This window comes from Paramisgurnus dabryanus, chromosome 5, assembly GCF_030506205.2.
Source record: "Paramisgurnus dabryanus chromosome 5, PD_genome_1.1, whole genome shotgun sequence".
Classification (NCBI taxonomy): Eukaryota; Metazoa; Chordata; class Actinopteri; order Cypriniformes; family Cobitidae; genus Paramisgurnus; species Paramisgurnus dabryanus.
The window spans coordinates 9868383-9884780 of record NC_133341.1 but is presented as its reverse complement, the minus strand read 5'-3'; the positions used below and the strand labels follow the sequence as shown (position 1 = coordinate 9884780).

The window sequence follows — 16398 nt, the reverse complement described above, 5'->3', positions numbered from 1 at the left end:
AACGTATATTATAACTGTCAATAAATTAATAAATATAAATAAATAATAAACTGAGACTTTTCAACGAGCTTTTCCCTTTGCGTCATCTAACCGCGCCATCTAAACTGAATCGTTCTGCATGCCAATTGGTTTATTTCTACGTCAATCACAGCAAGCCACCAATCATAGACAGTATCTAAAAATTACAATATCGTTGCATCAGCATTGCCGTTTATACAGTATCCGGGAAGCGTGAATGCCGGTGTTCTGAGTAAGGAGACGCGTTATCAAACTGTAAATTGTTGGACCGTGACATTTATTCGTCCCTGTGATATTTTCGTCTAGTTATGGCGGATGAAAGCATGACCGAGCAGATGAAGGATTTGCACGTGGGTGAGACGAAGGTATGAAATGTGCATACGGTCACATTGGCTAGCAGTTGCTACAGTGATCTGTATGCTGTCAAACACGGGATTTCCATTTCATTAAAGCAAGTTGAGTAATATGAAAGAATTATTATTATTTTAAATGACCTAACGTTAGTTATTTATATGTTTCTACTGCACTGCAGTCAGATTTGGTTTCTGTATCATATACATTGGGTGGAGTGACACGTTTAAATCCACGTTGTTAGTTGACTGTTGACAATAACTTATGTCACACCCTTAACTTAAAGTAACTCGTTTCTCTGTCAGCATGGCAAAGATGGTGGGAAGAAGAAAAGCAAGAATGCTGGAGGAGATGCCGGTGGCAGAACTGAGGTATGTGGTTTTATTGCATGGTTTTCTAGGTTGTGTAATGTATTGTACACATCACCTTAGAGCTAACCACTGCCGTCACTTTAATCACTCAATGTGTTTCAAATTGTAGATTTTTAGCATTATCCTTTCAAATGTATCATTAGCATACTAACATCTTGAACCCAAACTTCTTGAATAATTCAAAACATGTTAGTTGTACACATCATTGATTGACCAATTTCAGCCAATATTTGGAAGTTTTTTATTAATGGCAATAAGTCTTTCTATTATTTAAATAAGCTATACATAATGAAAAAGAAACCTAGAAATAGACACTAGAGCCAACATTTGACAGACAGTAAACTGACCAATCATTATTCACCTTTTGACTTTTACATTAATCCGAAGTTACACACAACAACATTGTCCTGCAGCAAAAAAATTGAGAAAGTTATGATATTTTTAATATTAGAAATCAGAGGAAAAAATTATATATGGATGTCTATGGAAGCTGTGTTACCGAAAATGCTGCTTATTCACATGTTTTTGCTTGTAACTTTCTAATTTTATCAGATATTTGCTTGAAATTTTAACAGAAGGTAGAATTTTGTTAGTTCTTTCAAATTAAATCATGAACATTTACTGTTTTAGTTGGAAGGGGCATCAGAACCATGGTACCCGTGGTTTTTAGAACGATGGAGTACACACAATTATGTTGGAGTTGTGGGTTATTGTGCATGATACATGCAGGTGGCAAGAGCACTCAATAAAAAATGGTCTTACAACTTGTGTTAGTGATTTCACTTAATGCAAGTGTTTTGTCTTTTAATCTGCCATAGTTGAATCCAACGCCAGAGTACATTGAGGAACGTCTGTCCATTTATAACAAGCTGAAGGCAGAACATGATGCTCTTTTGGCTGAGAAAGCAGCGAAGGAGAGCAAGCCCATCAAGGTCACACTTCCTGACGGAAAAGTCATTGATGGCGAGTCCTGGAAGACCACACCATACCAGGTTGCCTGTGGCATTAGGTTAGTGTTGCAATAAAACCTCACTATTGATGTAAGGGATTGTTAGCTATTGCCTTTATGGCTTATAAAATAACCCGCTTTTTAAAGAATATTTCATTCAAATTTCAACATTTCATAATTTACTCGCCACATGTCATCCCAGATCATGTATGTGACTTTCATCAGTTAAACACAAACTATTTTATATTAAATTACAGTAAATTATTCTTATACGTTAACAGCTTCTAAAAGCACAAACATAAATCATTAAATGTATTCAAATGACTTAGTTGGATTAAATGAATGGCTTCTGAAGGGAAACTATTTTTGTGAGAAAGACGATTATTTTTTTTTACTTTTTTTTAGCAATAATTTAGTCACCTATCCCTGGAAACATAGAGTTAAATTTGTTAAAGTTGCAATGTGTACATTTTAAAAGGATCTCTTGACAGAAATTCAATGTAATATTCATAACTGTATTATGAGTGCTGTAAAAAGACTTACATTATGAACTGTATTGTTTTTATTACCTTAGAATGAGCCTTTATCTACATACACTGCGGGCCTTCGTACATGGACGTCACCGTCATATCTTTACAGTAGCCCTAAACGGACAAACTGCTCTACTTTGTCTTAGGCGATGACATGTTTGTCATGTGGCAGCTACAGTAGCTTCTCATTGCGTTTCGAATTTTACGTTTGTTGCAATTTGCAAACTCACCGCTAGATGCCGCTTAAAAACTCCACTGCACCAAATATTGTAGAACGTCACTAATGTTGAATCTCACTGATCCTCTCTTGTTTGTTGATGTGTTTTTTGTCTCAAGACACTGGAGAATGCAATATTCAGAGTAATCAACATATTGGTTTGCTTCAGAACCCACTAGAGTCATTTGGGTTACTTTTTGGTGAATAAATGTGCTTTTTGGAGCTTTACCATGTTGACCTCCATGATGCCATTTTACTACAAAATTGTATTGAAATATTTTTTTAAAGATCCTAGTGTAATGCACTGTGAAAACAGGGTGAGACTACCTCTTCAACATAGCAAAATAAGATGACATGTAATATAGCAGGGCTGTGGTTAAGCTTAGGGAGGTTTAAACAAATTAGATGTTGTAAGTCATATTTAATGAGATTTTTTTGCTTGCTTTGAAATGGTAAAACACACAACATATAGGGCCCTATCTTGCACCCAGCGCAATTGACTTTGTCAGTGACGCATGTATCATTCGTATTTTGCACCGGCGCACAGCAGGTTTTTCCCTCCACAGACGCACGTCGGCAAACTAGGGAATGAACTTGCGCTCCCTGGGCGGTTCAGCGCAAAAAAGGAGGCGTGTTCTGGCGCAAACCATCCCTGATGCTATTTTCCAGTTTCAAAAAACAATTGCGCCACACTGACCAAAAAAAAACTAGTCTAAAGTCAGTGGCGTGGTTCATTATGCTATTTTAAGGGCGCATGCTTGACCATAATGTATAGCGTGCACAACGCGCACACACTTTGCTTTTCTAATCTACACAGATGCAACAGTTATTTTTGCAAATCATAAATTGTTACAATAAAAAATATTAACACATGAGATAAGGGAAATCATTGTGGTGAGCATTGTGGTGATAGTTTTTATTTATTGTGTGGCTGCGTTAAAAAATTCTCATGCAAATAACGATTAAAATATTTTCATAAGTTTGTTGTGTTGTCTGGCTGTATTTTGTTTATTTTATGTAAATAATAATTAAAATGTTTTCATAAGAAACCTTAATGTATGTAAACTGGATTTGTAAGTGTACTTTGGGGTTGGACTGCTATCGTTTCTTCGGTCCGATTTCAAAGCCCCCAAACCGCCTTCAACACTTTCAGCGGTGAGGGTGGACGCAGCGATGTCCTCTGCTGGCGTCAGGTTCTGTGTAGAGGCAGATCCGCCTCCCGTTACAGCGTGCCCGATTTATGCGGGCAAGCTTGGGATTCCCCCGTTTCCTGACTTCATTGTAGCGCTTGGCGCAACGTCCTAGGGATGCCAGCTGATGAGACTGTGGCTATTTCCTCTCACGCCTGTTTGACCGACGCTGATTTGGACAGGTTTCTTCCATCCCCATACAAAACAACTTCTCTGTCTTTGACTGCTCTTACAAGAACGTCGGTCTCCTTGGCTGTGAACCGCTCCTGTCGTGCGCCTGGTAAATCTGTCATAGTAATAGCAACCCGCCATGGAACTTGCGCCCTTGCGTTTAAAGGGAATGTTGGATAGCGTTCTGATTGCTTTATTTGAGGTTACGCCCAAACCACACCTATGAATAATGAACCTACTTCAGACCAACCCCTTATTGATTTGCGCCTGGCGCAAGAGTTATTTCTCACGCCGGGAAAATAGCAACAGCGCCCAAGATCCGCCCACAAAGTCACTTGCGTTTTGCGCTTCACACTTGCGTTTCAGATTGTTAAAATAGGGCCCTTAGTCTTTTATTGGCATAAAAAAATATATAATGGCATATACGAATAACTGGTGAAATGCATAACTGGATTTTTATTTGCCCTTTTAACAGTCAAGGCCTTGCTGATAACACTGTGATTTCCAAAGTGAACAATGATGTATGGGATCTGGACAGGCCCTTAGAAGACGACTGCAGTATAGTGTTTCTCAAATTTGATGACGAAGAGGCACAAGCAGTAAGTTTGTGTGGTTTTAGTTCACGTTAATGATTATGTAAATGTTTTGAAGATTAGTAATTTTCTGTAAATAATAGACTAATGAAAAGAGAACATTATATTCTATGGATAAATGCATCATAAAGGTACATCACAAATGAATTGCACACTAGGAGTGCCTCTGTTTGAAGGCCTATGTCTTGTGTAGAATGAACAAGACTGAAAATAATTTTACTGTAGTTACAAAACCGGTTTAGCACGGCTAAACGTCATCAGATAACCTATTTGTCCTAAACATCTCTTTATTTGCTAATTGTCATATGGTAAACTTTATTATTACTAATACGTAATCCTGATTCTGTAACATTTTGTTTTGTATTAGGTTTATTGGCACTCCAGTGCTCATATAATGGGAGAGGCAATGGAGAGAGTCTATGGTGGCTGCCTTTGTTATGGACCCCCTATCGAGAATGGCTTTTACTATGACATGTTTCTAGAAAATGAGTAAGTCAAACCTATTTTCTTTTTGTGTGCTGCTTTCTCAACAGAACAGCAGTTTTGTAGATATAAGGTTTCACATGATCTCATAATATGCATGTCCATGGTCATCCATACAAATGCAAGTCTCTGTTTTCCATTTACTATCCATCAGACATGTGTGTCAAACCATGAAAGTCACATTAATTCATCTGTAGTTAGAAATTATGCTAAGTAGCTGTTTGAAAAATAAAACGTTTTGTCCTTTTTGTTTAGTAGTAAGGATTTTTTTCATTCCTTTCAAAAATTACTTGACCTTTTGTTTGACCAGAATCTTTCAAATGGCTTTCGATAAGTTGAATGGAACATAATAAATGCATTAATTTTCTTGCTGAAAGTCAATTTATGCAAATGTTATTCAGTCTGATAATATCACTGTCAAGTTCTTCCTTGCTTTGTTTTGCTTTTTTTGTTTCACTCTGTCAGGTCGAGAACAGGTAGTCTTGTAAAATTGCATTGCTTGCGTATGTCAAGAGTGAGGATGACAGTTTGTAAAGAAAGTTTCTTTAGCTTAAGGCACCTGTGAGTTGTTTGGCAATTATTTGCCATTCTAGGTGCTATTTAAGAGCATGCCAATGTTTATTAATATAATTTATGCATCCTTTGTTGTTCTTTTTCGCTTTTTCTTTTTTTATTTCTCTCTCTTTGTCTCTCTCTCTCTCTCTCTCTCTCTCTCATGGTTCTCAGAGGCGTATCAAGTAATGATTTCCCCTGTTTGGAGACTTTGTGTAAGAAGATCATCAAAGAGAAGCAGCCTTTCGAGAGGCTGGAGGTAAAGAAGGAGACCCTTCTGGAGATGTTTAAGGTAGGAGCTTTCTTTTAAAGAGAAACATGAGCTCATGCTGTAAACAGGCCCTTAACACTCGAGTTTTTCAGACCAATAAAATCTATCCTGCTTTTTGTTTCTAGTACAATAAGTTCAAGTGCAGAATCCTGAATGAGAAAGTTGCCACCCCAACAACTACAGTTTACAGGTTTGCATTTCCATTGCTTTGCTACCTAATAATACAACATGGTTATAAATCAGTGAATTGTTTCTTAGGAACTAAAAGCATTTAAACGCGGCTAAAACGCCAGGAAGATGCCAACTGTGGGCTCTTGCCAGTGTTTTTCCAGCTTTTTCCCCCCAAGTTTCTGTTTTGTTCATTAGTCGTTGTATGATGCACCAGTTGGTTGTTGTGGTATTTTCCCCACTCTTCCTCCACTGTGATTGGACGGCTGAGTGAAAAGCGACACTTGAGTGTGTTTACATGCAGAGAATAAGCGGATACTATTAAAAATCTGCTTATTATAGAAAACTGTTTTCATGCATTTACATTCAAATCAATAAACTGGCTATGCAGAAAACTGCATTTACATGGGATTTGAAGATTTGTCAGGTTTCTTGCAGGCAGTGACATCATCGCCTTTAGTACAAACTTATCAGTTTATTAAGCATAATTGGGGTAAGACTGTGCCTGTAAAACGTACTCACTGATGAGCTGAGCGTTTCACCGAAAGTAGACTTTTTTGCTCTGGGCGTTCAGCTATGAACACGAAATAAAAGGGTGAGCGTCGGTGCTCACCGCAGATAAAACCCGTCAGGTGCTGGCTTTTTTTTAAAAGCTCTGTGCTTTTATCTGAAACTATTAAAAACATATGCCAGCCGCAGGTGAAAACACCTTTGTGTACGCACTCCCTTACTACGGGCCGATTATGAAATTTGGTTGCAACACACACATAAAGAGAATCTTTCTTAAATCTTAAACATGTTTACACTACAAGATAAAAAAAAGCGCATCACACCCTACAGGATATTATTAAAGTGTCAATAACATGCGTTGTTTCTGGATATCTGATGTTAATCTGGAGTACCTATAGGGTAGTATTACTTCGTTCACGTCTCAGAAGAGTCAGGCACTCAGCTGAAAAACAGCTGGCATTTGGCGTCCTCAAGGCGTTTTCAGCCGCGTTTAAAAGTTTTGGTGTGTCCAGCCCCTAACTTAGCATCCTCGGTTCCTCTCTCTACCGCTGATTGACGTGTGGGCGTGGCTTTCCAGGGAAGTGCCCATAAAAAAGTGATGCGTAAAGCTTACCCCTGAAATGTCAGCTGGACCCGTATTCGAAAAAAACTTTCTAAAACTTGTACGAACCCTGGCGAAGTGCATTCGGCACAGAAATAGTTTGTAATACATCCAACTATTTTTTTGACACTTTGCATTTGTTTAGCATAAGGAAACCAACTCTTAAACTGTTAATAAATGCATGAAATAGCGTTGAACCCCTTAAGATTATCAAGCAATTCACATCACCAGAAAGCAGATGTAAACAATTGGAGATTGTGACACATTTATTATTATTATTATTTATAATGTTTACATTCGCTAGTTAGTACGCTAGCAGCTTTCTACACTCGCCTGGTGTGTTTAAAACTGAGGAGATTTCAATCATGATACATTTTTATGGACGTGTCATTCAGGCATGTTTTATCATCATTTCCACAAGCCATTTTTTCATATCTGCTGTTTATGGGACCCATACAGCAGCTAGTTTCGCGGTTCCTCTTTAACTCTTTCCCCGTCAGCATTTAAAAAAAAATTGCCAGCCAGAGCCAGCATTTTTCATGACTTTCACAAAAGTTTAATGCCTTCCAGGAAATTATCTTCTTTAAATACATAAACATACAGAAGCTCTGCTTTCAAACAAGAAAAAAACGTTTCATCCCCACCTTCATTAGTTCTCTTTTAATCACCTCTCAAATATGGGTAGGTTTCTTCAAAAACATAATTCCATTTTTGTGAAGGATTTTTGCTAGAGATCAGATGCAGAACGATCTTTAAAACATATGCATGGAGTTTCTTGTCTTTCACGTGTTAACGGCGTTACTTCCGGGTTTTATAAGTTGTGGAAGTGCGACACCTGGTGGAACATAGCGGTATTGCGGAAAGCCAGAAATTCTCGTCATTGTCAGGGAAGCTTTTTCTCTTAATTGACGAGATAACTCGTCAATGGCGGGAAAAGCGTTAAAAGATCTGTGGTTCACCTACCTCTCTCATTGGCTATTGTGAAAGTAAGGATGTAATCATCCCGATTTAAAATCCTAATACCAAACGTGTTTGATATGATTGGGGCAGTCTCGATTTGCTTCTGAGTACTTCGTGATGTGGAAGATTTGATCTGTAAACATCACACATTACATGATAATCTGAGTCGAACATAAATCCTGGTCCCGATTTTCTCTCGGAAGGGGAAAATCAGGGTAAATTCGGGCCAATAATCCTGTAGTGTGAGCTCGGTTTTACATTTAATTTCTTTTACAGGTGTGGTCCTTTGATCGACCTGTGCCGAGGGCCTCATGTAAGACACACAGGAAAGATCAAGGCCCTGAAAATCCACAAGGTATAGAACTGTGTTATTTCTTTTCATGTGTCCTCCAAAAACCTTTTCATAAAAGACATGGACATTTCTGTAGTGAATGATGTCATTACTCCTAGGCGTGCTTAGCTAGAAATTGCTCTTTGTGAGTGCAATCTCTAGAAAAGTGATCTTTTTCATCCAGTAATATCATAAGACGTGAGGCATTTGTCAAATATAGTAGGAAGTAGTTGGAGCTCTGAAACAATAGTAAACTAGTATTAAACGCATATCATGAAAATCTGAATTTTCCATGTTTAAGTGCTATAATTGGGTCCCCAGTGCCACACACCCATAAATGGCACATTTTGCTCACACGTACAAAGTGTAAATTTTAACATACCATATAGATAATTTAATATAGCATTTTGAGCTAAAACTTCACATATGTATTATGGGGACACCAAAGATTTATTTGACATCTTAAAAAAGTATTTTGAAATGTCCCATTTAAATGAAATTAATATTAAACACATTTTGAAATATGAATTAGTCTTTATATATAAGGTATTCTGTGCTTGAAAAAAATAAATCCTAGTTTTTCTGAGCTGTTCGCTAATTTTGTAGGCTTTCATGTGTTTAACATAATGTGTAATATCTGATTTGATGTATATCACAGAATTCCTCCACATACTGGGAGGGTAAAGCTGATATGGAGAGTCTACAAAGGATCTATGGCATCTCCTTTCCTGATCCCAAGATGCTAAAAGAGTGGGAGAAATTCCAGGAAGAAGCCAAAAACAGGGATCATCGCAAACTAGGAAGGGTATGTTTAGATTTGCATATGCATCTAGTCAAAAGTTGTAGTAGTTACTTGTTACAGACAAAATATGTATGTTGCAATGCAATCCATCATGAATCACTCGCATCCAGATGGCAGTCTAATGCATATGCCCATCCAAATGTAGAAGTTCTTGTACATAAACTGTAAATGGGGTGTAATCACTGATCTATATAAATGACTGGATTGCGCATGACGTCACACTTGTGAAGCCACCGCGCCGCCATGTTGGTATACCCAAACGTTCTATTAAATCAATGGACGTTATCGGATTTTAATGATAAAACATCACTTTACTCGTCTTCGTTTTTATATGTGAAGTTACCCTGTACATTATAACAACACAAACGTCCAAAGCATGTAAATAGTTATTTACTGAAAGTTGTACATTTTGCGTTTTAAACAGTTATTATACATTCATCTTTATTACAGTATCAGATCAGCAGACAGACCGCAGCATATTTAGTATTAATGACAATAAACGTGCTCATTCTGAAATCTAAATAAATAATCATGCTTTGTACCGTATGTGCATGCAATAATTTGCTAGTTTTGTAATTATGTTATCTAAACTTACAAGTTACCTAAACTTATTTAGAGATATAACGCTGACCGTCACAGTGTAGCTGAATGTCAAAAAAAACTTTATTTATACCCGTGTCATTAACAAATGCAACAGACACACTCACATTAACGGTTTTTTATAAATCCATTATCCTGCCCGATTAAAACATAAACATTGCAAATAACACCAGAATTAACAAATAATTTACGTACACATATCCTAAAAATTAACCTTGTGTAAATGATACGTGGTAAAGGGGGTAAATTTTGATCATGATTTTGAATGGAAGTCAATGGCGCTCTCTGCCGGTTGGGTATACCAAGATGGCGGCTCGAACTCTGCGCTGGCTTCAAATCACGCAGTTACGTCAAGCGTTCTATGCGCAATCCAGTCATTTATATAGATCAGTGGGTGTAATATACACTACATGCATCCTTAGTAGAAGAGAATCAATATAAAGAGAAAGTAGCAGTTAACAAACCTTCACAAAAAAAAAACAGTTTGAGGGACCAAACTGCTTGCAATTGAGGACATGGGGATGCCTTTGTGTGCGACTGACTCAGGCAGCAAGCTGTGCTATATCTTGTTTGATGCACGTTTTGGGGAGTCTCGTTGGGGTGTCTGAAAACAGGTCTGATACTGTAGGTGGGCTGGAGAAGAGAGAATGAGGACTGAGCTCATAAAAAAGGCAGATGTCTATCTCCTTAATGTGCCATCTGTTCATGGGCACACTGATGGGTGGACGGGGAGCGCTTTGTCACAACATGAGCGAGAGTGTTAATCAGCTATTTGTCCTAGTTTTCCTCTCTTGCTTGTTTGGACATTTTGTCTTTGTAGCTTGATTTTCTCACCTTTTAATGTTTCATAGTTTCTCTTTGATTTTGTCTATCCAGGAGCAAGACTTGTTTTTCTTCCATGATCTGAGCCCAGGTAGCTGTTTCTTTCTTCCTAAAGGAGCCTACATCTATAACACGCTGATCGAGTTTATTAGGGTGAGTTTTCCCACTTGGAATTCACAGTGCATAGAGCAGATATCATACAATTAAGAAATTACAATACCTAACAAAACAAGGGGTGTGATTTGGAGCTGGCTTTGCACTGTGGTCTATTACGATATGCTAAGTTGCACTTTATGAATGTCATGGTTCAGTAGACCGTGTAATGGATAGGTTGGTCCACTCGAAGCACCCTGTTAACGATTGTGGGCCAACCAGTTGAATATTTATGTGGCGGTTTTATGGACTGTTTTTATTTTTTATTTGTTTACTGTGGCATATTTTATCACGCAGAGTGAATACAGGAAGAGGGGATTCCAGGAAGTGGTCACGCCAAACGTCTACAACAGCAAACTGTGGCAAACCTCAGGGCACTGGCAACACTACAGCGATAACATGTTTTCCTTTGAGGTGGAGAAGGAGATCTTTGCTCTCAAGCCCATGAACTGCCCTGGACACTGGTAGACCATCTTTCTAGGTTTACTGAGCTTAAGCAATAGAAGAAATTTGGCTGATTTGTAATTCTATTGAATACTTAGGGGACTTAAAGGTGCCAAAGAATGTCAAACTGTATTTACCTAGGCTCTGCACATGGTAATGATGCATTGTGAGCCTCAAACGCGTTTGTTTCCTCATTTTTATGTAAACTTTGTGCATGCAAAAGACAGCTGAATACAGGCCAATTTCAACATAACACAGACTGTGACACAGTCGAAATGTACGCCCCAACATTAAATTACACATTAAATTCATAACAAAATGTAACTGTAAGCTGTGACTGTTGAGTTAGCGCTAATGCCATGTTCTAGCCTTTAGGCTGAAGTAGCGTTGTGCTGATAGACGATAGTATCATATATCGACAATCGTCAGACATATGGCCGATAGCGGGCTTTCATGATGATAGTTGGCGATTAGTTGTTATAATTATCATCATCATCATCATGCTGCGTTAACACCAACCACGTTTCTGGCGTCAAAATCGCGTCTACCGCGCCTAGTTTGCCGCTTGAACAGTTTGAATGCATTCACGCGTCTAGAGCGAAGTAGACCCGTGGAAAAAGCAAGCATTTGACACGCGTCAGAAGCAAAATCCGCTTCTTGTGGGAGGGGCAAGTTCTATGCGGTTGTCTGTTTGCAGGATGGCTGATGTTGATTGTGCATTTATGGAGAGAGTTACCGGTTTGTATTTAGTCCCTTTACTATAGGGGGAAAATAAACAGCGCGGGTCGATAAACGTCACGTGACTTAAAAGTGAAATGTGTATTTACAACTTACCAGGTTGCCCAATGTCCTCACTGACACTCTTCCAAGCGAGGTCCGTTTTATTCCTGTCTCTACAGAAATAAGAACTTGTGTCGTATAGCTCCGGGTGTATGCTCACGGACAATATCAAGCCTTCATGCTGAATGAGTGACTCCAGGCGGGGCTGCCGCCACAGCAGCAAGCAGGCTCCTGCATCACCGGTTATACTGACTATCGCAACCAACCAAGCTTGTAACATGCACGGATTCCTTCTCATACTCACCTTACTTGTAATGTGCGCGTCTTGGACTCTTGCTCAGACTTGAACACGCGCAGCATGGACTTCTTGCACGTGACCTTGTAATGCGCATGATTCAGACTCTTCCTTGTACATGAGCTTATAATACGCACAACAAACAAATAAATAAATGAGTGAACTATTGCCCTGCCCCCTGATACTATCATGTATAGGCGATCTCACGGGCTGACAATAAGACGATCTCACAATTGGGCGCATCACCCAACACTAGGCTGAAGTTCTACTATTGACTTTACAGAAACGTTTTACAGGTCCATACTGAACCCCCCCACAAACGTATCACTCAGGAACGTCCATTAACAATCTCCAAACAATTAGTTGTTCCTCAAAATCCATATTTTTGTCTGATACAGGCTCAACAATATAAGGTCTGTTTACTAATGTGAGCTCAGAGCAGAGATCAACATTAATATTCATGACCCTTCCAAATGGGGCAAAAATAGACCATTTCAATCAAAGGACAAATCCTAGGGTTGTAAATGGACATGTAAAAATGTTTCTTGACTTTGCACTAAATTAAGGTACAAAGCAAGCTTCTATGTAAATATCAAAGAACAATTTAACATTATTTCAATGCATTCTTTGGCACCTTTAATGTAACAGGCATTGAGAATACAGTACTCTGCTCTTACTATAATAACGTTTATCTTGGATCTCATTTCACAGTCTGATGTTTGACCATCGGCCACGCTCTTGGAGGGAACTACCTCTACGTCTGGCTGACTTTGGAGTCCTGCACCGCAATGAGCTGTCTGGAGCTTTGACTGGCCTGACCAGAGTCAGACGCTTCCAACAGGATGATGCTCACATCTTCTGCTCTATGGACCAGGTAAATGTCACTGTGGAACAGAGGTTGTGTTAGAGGCGGTTCACATTTTGCGTCTTTTGCAAGGCAAATGCATTCCTAATAATAATAATAATAATAATAATAATAATAATAATAATAATTCATTATTGTATTCATCAATCAGATTGAGTCAGAGATAAAGGGTTGTCTGGACTTCCTGCGTACAGTGTATGATGTGTTTGGCTTCACCTTCAAACTGAACCTCTCCACCAGGCCAGAGAAGTTTCTTGGAGAGCCTGAAGTGTGGGACCAGGCTGAGAAGGTATTTCACGGAAACCAATAAATCTACACGTGTCCTATAAGCTTCAATATTTTTAAGTCATTTTTATGTTGTTTAATACTCTTTACTGTGTATGATAACTGAAACACTGTGTGCAATGTTTTGTGTCACTCATAAAAAGTCTCTTTACTATGTATTTAGCAACTGGAGAACAGTCTGAATGAATTTGGTGAAAAGTGGGTTCTGAATCCTGGTGATGGAGCTTTCTATGGACCAAAGGTACAGTGTTACAAATACATAATTTTTTTTAAGTTGAATATTAAATTACCTTTTGCATTAAATTAGCTATTTTTGTGATTCAGATTGATATTCAGATCAAGGATGCCATTGGCAGATATCACCAATGTGCCACCATTCAGCTCGACTTCCAGTTGCCCATTCGTTTTAATCTCTCATTTGTAAGGTAAAATATTCACCTGTTTTTAAAGAGAATTACTCCAAAACAAGAAAATTCTTACTCGTCTGCTGTTTTGTGCAATACAAAAATAATATTTGAAGAATCTGTATGCTTTTCTTAGCTTATTTTTACCACAATATCCAATCACCATGAAAGTAGTTTGTCACTTATGCACATTTTTTTTTTATATATATATAAGCTTATAGCCATCTGAACTGTTATGTAGCTCATTTATAGGATGTCTTTTATAGGAGTACAATGCAATTACATTAGACTAACTGTAATAAACTGAGAAACCTACCTATTGGTATGTTTAGCTTCAGATTTTTATGTTCTGTTCCCAGTACAACAGTGACACTTGGTGGTCACGCTTGATTATTACATTCTTGAATTTCACTTCAAAATAACTGACCATGTTAGTTGCTGATCCTGTAACTCAAACCTTTTCTCTCTTTAGCCATGATGGTGATGACAAGAAAAGACCAGTGATCATCCACAGAGCGATCCTGGGCTCAGTGGAACGCATGATAGCCATCCTGACTGAAAACTATGGAGGAAAATGGTATGACTGAAGAGACTACCATGAGTTTATTCACACATCACATCTCTGTTTTCTAAGGGTAACTGTTTTTTTTTTTCTTTAGGCCACTGTGGCTCTCTCCACGTCAGGTGATGGTTGTTCCAATTGGACCCACATGTGATGATTATGCCCAAAGAGTAAGTGCTGCTTACAAGAGCAGTGCTTCCCAGTCCTGGTCCTCGAGTACGCCTTCCCAGAAAGTTTTAGATGTCTCCTTGATTTAACTTTAATCATGTGCTTTAAATAAAGAGACATCTTAAACATTCTGAAAGGGGGTACTCAAAGACCAGGATTGGGAAACACTGCAATAGAGGATATATTAGTAGCAGTAGCCCTTTTTCAGTTTTTTCTTTTGCCGGCATAAAAAAACAGGTCATAGTTACCAAACGCAATTACTTGTCAACCACAGGTACAGCAACAATTTCACACTGGAGGATTAATGACAGATGTGGATCTGGACCCAGGCTGCACACTGAACAAGAAGATCAGGAATGCACAGTTAGCTCAGTACAATTTCATTTTAGGTACTTTTGTTTGCTCCTATGAATACATTTTTATCAGATTAATCTCATCTATGATAGGTCCTGTTTTAGAATTGAATGAAATATATTTGTTGCTTTTAGACTGCATTAGCAAACCAATTAAATGACCTTTACATTAGAGTTGTCTTGAGTAATTGTGACACTAACTTATATTATGACAGTGGTTGGTGAAAAGGAAAAGACGAGTGAAACCGTGAACGTTAGGACTCGTGACAACAAGGTGCACGGAGAGAGGAGTTTGAATGACTGCATGCAGCGACTCCAAGAGCTGAAGGCATCGAGATCCCGAAACGCGGAGGAGGAATTCTGAGCGACCCAAGTGATTCATTCTATGCCAGCTCAGGACAGTGGGTTACACTGGGTGTGGTCTTACAGCAAATGATCAATGTCCATTCAAATGGATTTACATAATTCACTTATTCTTATTTTAAATCTGTTACAAAATTTTAAAGAAATGAATAATTTTCTATGGAATGGGTACTGTACTGCTTTCAAAAACAATGACTAACTGTACCTTAATGTTCATTGTTGGATCAAATGTCCTTATGTCCATTTTTTGTCAACATTTAAGTTTGGGTAAATGACAATTATGACTTAAATCTTGTCAAATGACTGGTGCAAATAAAACAACTTTGTCTTTTCACTCTAGGAATGTAGTCTCACTTCAGTTGTAAATCCTCATTGAAAGTTTTAATCGCAGTTTAATTTTATCCATTGCCCATTTTTTGCAGCATACAGGCATATCACACAACACATATAACACACAATTCACAATAAGAATTAAATGTTACATTGTATTTAAAAGCTTAACTGAGGGGACTAATAAATGTTTAAACAGAGTTATTTTACTAATAAGAAGTTTAATACCAGAGGGGATGTCAAAGTCCTCATACATGGGGTTTGGTGGGTGGGAATTCCCCAAAACTTCCCAGTTTTTTCCAAAATATGTTTATGACATGTTAGGTAAATCAACACAAACATTTAAAAAAAAGTGTCTCCACTTTCTTTGGAAATGTCTCCCTTCTATTGTGAATTCAGATTTAAAGCTGTACTGGCTAAAACGTGATATCTATCAAAAACATGCGACCGGTTGTACTCGTAGTAGCTGGCAGCTTGGTTGTTTACAGTCATTGGGTAAGACCACTGATCTATATAAATGACTGGATTGCGCATGACGTCACACTTGTGAAGCCACCGCGCCGCCATGTTGGTATACCCAAACGTTCTATTAAATCAATGGACGTTATCAGATTTTAATGATAAAACATCACTTTACTCGTCTTCGTTTTTATATGTGAAGTTACCCTGTACATTATTACAACACAAACGTCCAAAGCATGTAAATAGTTACTTACTGAAAGTTGTACATTTTGCGTTTTAAACAGTTATTATACATTCATCTTTATTACAGTATCAGATCAGCAGACAGACCGCAGCATATTTAGTATTAATGACAATAAACGTGCTCATTCTGAAATCTAAATAAATAATCATACTTTGTACCGTATGTGTATGCAATAATTTGCTAGTTTTGTAATAATGTTA

General features: G+C 38.1%; 1 protein-coding gene across 1 annotated transcript; it reads left to right on the top strand.

Moving 5' to 3' along the window:
- Positions 1 to 203: 203 nt before the first annotated feature.
- On the top strand, positions 204 to 15501 carry tars1 (threonyl-tRNA synthetase 1). The gene is made up of 19 exons (XM_065266923.2): positions 204 to 383; positions 675 to 740; positions 1559 to 1749; positions 4273 to 4396; positions 4758 to 4879; positions 5600 to 5717; positions 5822 to 5886; positions 8212 to 8290; positions 8925 to 9071; positions 10545 to 10643; positions 10941 to 11107; positions 12874 to 13036; positions 13179 to 13316; positions 13476 to 13553; positions 13637 to 13737; positions 14189 to 14293; positions 14376 to 14448; positions 14721 to 14835; positions 15015 to 15501. Exons 1-19 carry the CDS (start codon positions 327 to 329, stop codon positions 15161 to 15163), a joined length of 2157 nt encoding a protein of 718 aa, XP_065122995.2. The 5' UTR covers positions 204 to 326; the 3' UTR covers positions 15164 to 15501.
- The last annotated feature ends 897 nt before the right edge of the window (positions 15502 to 16398 follow it).

Coding starts and splice junctions, on each gene's coding strand:
- tars1 (XM_065266923.2), top strand. CDS start 327: ATGGCGGATGAAAGCATGACCGAGCAGATGAAGGATTTGCACGTGGGT. Junction 13,037..13,178: donor TCTTCTGCTCTATGGACCAG/GTAAATGTCACT, acceptor TTCATCAATCAG/ATTGAGTCAGAGATAAAGGG. Junction 14,294..14,375: donor GAAAACTATGGAGGAAAATG/GTATGACTGAAG, acceptor TTTTTTCTTTAG/GCCACTGTGGCTCTCTCCAC.